The 7,220-nt window shown below is 49.0% G+C and overlaps 1 protein-coding gene across 1 annotated transcript in view; it reads right to left on the bottom strand.

Moving 5' to 3' along the window:
- Positions 1 to 7,220, bottom strand: part of DMBT1 (deleted in malignant brain tumors 1) — a 67,655-nt gene that overhangs the window by 29,772 nt on the left and 30,663 nt on the right. Inside the window, 4 exon segments of the mRNA XM_029920547.1 lie at positions 208 to 531; positions 3,143 to 3,169; positions 3,762 to 3,791; positions 4,589 to 4,912. Coding sequence (XP_029776407.1) covers positions 208 to 531; positions 3,143 to 3,169; positions 3,762 to 3,791; positions 4,589 to 4,912 — 705 coding nt within the window.

Below are 7,220 nucleotides of genomic sequence, written 5' to 3'. Positions count from 1 at the left end.
TAACGGCTTCATGGGGCCTGGCGGTTTGACACCTGCCCTGATTTACCATCTCCACACCTGGCAGCCTGATGGAAACTGACACTGATTCTGGCATGGAGTTAGACTTGAGGAAGACAGGGAGGATATAAGTAGCTTCAAGCGAGCTGAGCAGCATATGAGGCCTGCCTCCCCTCCAGCAAGAGAACCACCGAACGACTAGAGGCTCACCTGAGCAGATGACACCGGCGTCCTCCCCATGGCCACAGTTGTGTGAGTTCCAGCCATTGTGGGGGCAGCGCCACAGGTAGGACTCTTGCCCGGAGCAGCGCACGTCATCCAGCACAATGGGCCCTGAGCCCTGACCGAACCGGGCATTTCCTGGCGCCGACGTGGCCCAGCCACAACCCAGTTGCCTGCACACCACGTTGGCGTCACTGAGGTCCCAGCTGTCGTCACACACGGTGCCCCAGGAGCCTCGGTACAGGACCTCCACTCGGCCTTGACACCGGTTACCTCCACTCACCAGCCTCAGGGCCAAACCTGATTCATTGCCTAGCAGGAGACAAGAAAAATATCTTTCATGTTCATAGTGTTGGAAAAGCTCCTGAGGTCTGAGTGGATAAGTACTCTAGGGCCTATGACTTCTGGGATCAGGTTAAGGCTGCCCAGTGCCAGACTCTCTGAGGCTTCCTCACCATTACTCATCATCCAGGGGTTACTTTAGGTGCCCTTGAGTGTCAGAGGACTTATGTATGCTCACTGATGAGTTGTCCACAGTGTCAGCATTTCAATTGCTGACCAAGTCATGGGATACAGGGGTGACGGTGAAAGCCAGCAGCATGACCTAGGACCTCAGCCACCAAATGAGCCCCTCCTTCAAACCCAGAGATCCTACCCAGCCACCACCAAGAAGATGTCCTAGGACTTACCATTGGGAATATCTACCTTTACCTGAGTGTCCTATATTGTGGACCCTACCTCTGGCTCTGAGGCTTCTTCTGAACATTCCTTATCTGTTGACCACTGATTAAGGTCACATTTGAGGCCAAAATTGTACTGAATCTTAAAAAGTCCATAAACCCTAAGAATATCCTGATATTGGGCAGAAGTAACTATCACTGATTCTTAGTGGTGCACATTTAGAGCTCCCCGGGCCAGTGGGTGGCAGAAAAGAAACAAAACATGGGAGTATTAGGCCTGCCTGTGGGAATGTCATTTGCCACATCCAGCCCGACAGCAGACATCATGAGTGCTTGGTCTCACTTGGACCTTGCTCTTTGCATCCTGTGAAGTGGACTAGGCCATGACATTGTCTGCTTCTCATTCTTTCAGGCATGTATAAAAGGAGAACAGTGTTCTCCAGAGAAGATGGCATGTGCACAAGCCCATGATAAGATGACCAACTCTGTAGCCATTAGGAAAATGCAAGTCCTAAGTACACAGAGTGTTAGGGAGTAAGTCATGCCTACTAGAACTACCCTGAATAGACTGAAGAAGATGTGCCATTGAGGATGTAGAGAAAGCAACACTTTCAGATACTGCTAGTGGCACCCAAAATTGGTGTGGCTGCTGTGACAAAACAGTCAGTGTTTCCCCAACAATGAAACATAAAGTCATCATTTGCCTGAAACATTCCAGTGTTAGATATTTACCCAGAAGATTTTGAAGCAGGTGTTCAAACAAAAAAATTGAACACAGAAGGCATGGAAATGCTATTCAAATTCATCAAAGATAAAAAATAATCCGCATGGCCTTTAATAGATGAATGCAAAAAAAGGGGGAGCTAGGAATGCTGCTGCCACTGTACAAATGTGCCTCCATGGGGAACCTTGAGCAAGTCTGTTGCCAGAGAGAAGCCCGTCACCAAAGGCCACATATTCACTGAATCCTTTCATAGTCAGTGTCCAGAAAAATGAATCCATATTGACCAAAGGCAGACAGCTGAGGACCAGAGAGAAATGGGATTGGTTGTGAATGGGAGGGTGATGAATTTTCATTATGGTCATAATATATTCTGGAAGTAGATATAGTGACAGTTGTACCACTTGTGAGTATAGTAAACAGTGTGGACTCTGTACTTTAAAATAGTAAATGGTGTGGTAGTGGTGAAGCCCAGAGACACAAAGAGCAGAATATCAAGAACTATTTGGCCATTTTCTACTGTCTTGACTCACAGAACCCATAATCTCAGTCCTATGCAGGATTGAAAGAAGTAGGAGCAGAGACCCTATGGAAAATGAGCTTCTAGGCTATAGGGGAAATCCAGGCCATCTCAGTTGCCCCATGGACACTGCAGTGTCAGCACAGAACTGGACCCTGAATGTAGGCCAGCTCCAGAGCAGAGAGAGACATGGCATGATACCCCTGGGAGAGGCAGGGCTCAGTGCAGGACTGTGCATGGTGGGCAGAATTCAGCAGAGAGTACTTGGGAGAGAACAAAGCTCTGAAAGGGGAAAGCTCATTTTTGGTCAGATATCACTTCGCTGAGTTTTATGTATCGATATCGTCATTTCTATTAAATAAAGCATGCAAGAACTCTGTCCCTGAGAATCATGTAGGCAGTAGTGTAACAAATTGTCCCTCTTTCCTGAGGAATAGGACGGAGGGCATGGGGACCTGACCATACAATCAGAGCACATGTACATGGTTCTGGTGACTCATGTCTTCCCAAGCAGGATTCAGAGTCCTGCCAAGACTTGTCAGCCAGAGATTGGGGGACAAATGGAGTCCTTCTCCTGGTGACACAGGGACTGGGCACAGGAATATGCCCCTCACATGCACAAAGTGCAACAAAGGTAAGGCCCAAACACATAAAAGAAAGTTGTGGTAAAAAAACACTGGGAACAGGCAGTCTTGGATCTTTTCCATCCTGATGCTCCTGACACTAGACCCACCACTAATATCCTCATCATGTTACACACTGACTCTCTCCTAGCATAAGAGAGGTTGAGCTGGGATCCTGTCACTTGAGAACAAAAGCATCCTGACTAGTAGATCCCATGAGTGGTTGGTGGCAGGATATCATAATTCTTGTGGATAAACAGAACACCCCACACTGAAATGGTGGTTATGACAGAAGTTGAACCCACATTTAAGAAATTCACCCAGGCCAGTTGTTTACCATATTAATGAGAATATTTTGTCAGGATCCTAGGATGCTTACCATAGGAAGGACTTGTATACCACCAATCTGGAGAGAAAAACAAAGCTGAATTAGAATGGATGGGGAGTGAATCAAGGTTGGTTCAAGTAACTCTTAGGTGGGACCAAAGATAATGGGGTCCCAAAAGTTCTATGGCCATGAGGAAAGGCGTTCACTGCTGAGAACCCTGCATGAGCCAAATCCCACCCCCAATGTTCAACAAAATGGCAACAAAGTGGTGCATTCCACAAGAGTAAGTGCCATGCTATCATGACAGTGTTGTTTGCAAATGCACACTTTGGCTCCAGATGGGGAATACAACATGAAAAATCTCTATTCTTCCAATACATGTAATATTTGGTCCAAACAATCCAATCAAGCAGAAGAGTTCCAGAGAGAGTCTGATCTATCACCTAAGTCACAGGAGGACTGTGTACCCCAAGTACTCTTACTTCGCTGAGCCAGAAAGGACAATCAGTGTATTATGGGCTCAATGGGAACCATCTATACACTCAAGAGTGATCAGGGAAGGGCTAGGAGAGAGAGTATCCCCAGAGTCCCCCAGAGAACTAAATTTAGAGGCCTGGGTTTGAATAAAAGAGGAGAGAGATGCTCAGGAGTCAAAGGCAGCAGAACTCACCTGGTGTGGTCGTGGGCTGGGACTGGGCAGCTGGGAAGAGACAAGAGAACATGAGACACCGCACAGAGCTGGCACAACATGATGCAAAGAGGAGGGACCGAGCAGGCCAGACACCACTGATGCTAGTTTCCATCTATGGACAGTGGGGCACGTTACATCAACACCTTGTAAGGATGCCCCTCTTCAAAGGGCTAGGTAGACCAATAACATGATTTCTCATATCAAGGGGATTGGTACATGTCTACAAGTGGTGACCAAGTTGACACAAAATGAGTCTTCTGCCTTGAGCCTCAGGCTGCTCACTATGGCAGCAAGACAGAGGAGTCCTGTTCCCACCCAATGCCATGGCTGCTCTTAAAGGCCTAGTCAGGAATCATGACAAGGTGTGCTTGGCAGTCATTCCAGAAGCAGCTGCCCTTCACAGCACATACCCTCTGCATGGAACGGGCATCACGCCTATCAGGTGGGAGATATAGTCGGGATCTCGGCACCCCAATCCCAGTGCAGCAGTGAGCACACACATACTGGTCTACAGTCCTAGCCTTGGGTTCCCAGCAAGACACATCCAGTCAGAAGACAGATCCTTCACCGCCAGCTGCAATGTGGCAGGAGGCCAGTAACGGCTTCATGGGGCCTGGAAGTTTGGCATCTGTCCTGATTTACCATCTCCACACCTGTCAGCCTGACAGAAACTGACACTGAATCTGGCAGGGAGGTCAGGAAACTTGAGGAAGACAGGGATGATGTAAGTACCTTCAAGCAAGCTGAGCAGGTATAAGGACTGACTACCCTCCACCAAGAGAACCACCGAATGATGAGAGGCTCACCTGAGCAGATGACACCGGCATCCTCACCATGGCCACAGTTGTGCAAGTTCCAGCCATTGTGGGCACAGTGCCACAGGTAGGACTCTTGCCCGGAGCAGTTCACGTCGTCCAGCACAATGGGCCCTGAGCCCTGACCAAACCGGGCACTTCCTGTTGCAGATGTGGCCCAGCCACAGCCCAGTTGCCTGCACACCACGTTGGCATCATTGAGGTCCCAGCTGTCATCACATACGGTGCCCCAGATGCCTCGGTACAGGACCTCCACGCGGCCTTGACACCGGTCACCTCCATTCACCAGCCTCAGCGACAAACCTGAGTCATTCCCTAGCAGGACAAAGAACAAGACCTGCCATCTATCTGTATCTTCTAGCCAAAGGCTTAAGCCTCATTCTAGTCTCAAAAGCTTGCTCATGGCCAGTCTTCCCTGGACATCATTCACCTTTCAACATGCCAAGAGGTTAGTCTTCATCACAGGCAAAGAAGTGGAGATATTTTAAACAGACCAGTCCAAAGGATGCCATTATGTAGTTAGGCACCTCAGAGAGGAAGCAGTGAATAGGCAGACAACCCCAGTCCACCCTGGGCATGCTCACGATGGCGCCTTTTAGCTATCACTGTCAGGCCAAGACCGTGTCCTGTGGGGCAGCTTGTGGGCTTCTGTAGGGTCCTGCCTATGCTCAGGCAGAGTCTCAGGGCCTGACTGCAACTTGCAAAAAAGGTGTTATACTAGCACATTGGCTCCCCCTCCCAGAGGCAATGCTCTGTGGCTTGGGAGCCATGAGTGATGCCCCAGGAGATTTGAGAGACCTCCAAGGATTACATTAACCTCCTTCAGGAGGGATCATCACTAAACACAGATCCCACTGCAGTCACGTGGCCAGCCCCATAGCATCAGACCTAGGATCTGAGGGTCACCTCTTTCTACTACCAAACACACACACATAGGCACCAAGATAACAAAGGCACACCCTGAGCCTCCTCCTGTTACTTCCAAGCCCAAAGTTTATCTAGCAGGAGAGTGAACCAGGGACTTGGATAGGAATTTTTACTTCTTGTTGGTCTTATAGGTGTGAAGTATGGGGTCCAGGTGCCCAGAAGCCATGACAGAGTGAAGGGTCAGAGTTAGACATCAAGCAAAGAAGGCTTTGGAAAGTGAATGTGGCAGGCCTCATGACCATTGACATCTCAAAGTGTTGCCTTGCACGTGTGTGTGCTGCACTAGCCTGCTGCTCGGCTAGCTCTCTTGGGATAAAGGCCCTGCACGAGGACAACCTGGCCTGTCCACATCCATCTCAAAGCGGGCTGTCATATTCTCCTTTAGAAAGCCTTGGCATCTTACCCACTCTGAGGTATATCTGTCTGAGTGGTGGTGGGTCAAACTGAAACTGAAATCCCAGTACCAGTAACACACCCTCACTTGTTACACTTTTACCCCCAGAGCACTGCTCCTCTGACTTTGGATATATCTGTGTGACACACAAGAATCTGAAGGTGTCAAAGCAGTGTGCAATGGAGAGAATCCAGCCTGCTCTGAGGTCCCTTCAGAAGGAGGTCAGTGGGCATCCACATCCACTTTTCCACTCAATGTGCCAGCCCAGATTGCAGTAGAGCTGAAATCCATAGACAAAGGCCAGGTCCCTGAACCCACAGGCAGCTGTCTCCTGGGACAGCCTGGAAGAACTAGATGAAACCTCCTAGACTGATGGACAGATGAGCATCTTAGACTTCCAGGTCTGGGTAGGGACCATCTGTGGAGAGTCAGTGACACAGAGAAACAAAACATACATGTAATTTCTACAAAGAGAACTGGCACACCACGAGCGGTGAGAAGATCAATGGGATTGATGAAAAGAGACTTTCCCAGGAGGGTCACCAAACCCTCACTAGGCAGAACCATATTTTGGGGGCAAACAGATGTAAGACAAGAAAACTTTAAGGCAGACACAAAAGCACACAAGTGCTCCAACTGGATCAAAGGTTGAAGAAATCAGCCTAAATCTAGAAGCAGATGACTACATGTGCCCTTGGACAGACAGAGCAAGGGCCCTCTGTGAATCCCTCAGTCCTCTGGGAGCCCCGCCCTATATCCACTGCCATTGCTGCTTCACTGGGCCTGAGACCTGACTTTTCCGCAGTCAGAATGCCACCAGCAGGACCAGGACCACCCTGAGAGCCATTGTATTCACTCCACTGGGAAAACAGCTAGAATGAGTTGAATAGTTATTCAGGGAGCCCCCAAGTGTACCAACCTGGGCACAATTTGCTTAGTCTTATGAGGTTTTGCAGACTTTCTAAAGGGTCCAAGCTCATGGCCATTGTCCTAGGTGGCTCATTAGAGTGCCATGTACCACTCACAAGCCATACCCTACCACGACCCCCTTCTCCACTACTATTCACTGCTGGCCCAGATTCACAATTTAGACTGCAATCCTGTTCTCAAGCTTAGCTTCATGGAGGGCCCCAAAGAATAGGACCATGAAGGAGTGAAGGTGGTTCCTTTTTCAGCCATATTCCCAAAAGGTGCAGCTTGAGAAAAGGGCCCAGAGAAATGGGGAGTGGACCGAGCAGTGGATCTGGCTGACAAGTAGGGCATCATTATGTCTGCCCACTAAATGGTGAATGGACCTTCTCA

The sequence above is a fragment of the Suricata suricatta genome, chromosome 2, assembly GCF_006229205.1.
Source record: "Suricata suricatta isolate VVHF042 chromosome 2, meerkat_22Aug2017_6uvM2_HiC, whole genome shotgun sequence".
NCBI lineage: Eukaryota > Metazoa > Chordata > Mammalia > Carnivora > Herpestidae > Suricata > Suricata suricatta.
Note: the sequence above shows the minus strand (reverse complement) of the source record. Positions and strands in the feature narration are given on the sequence as shown.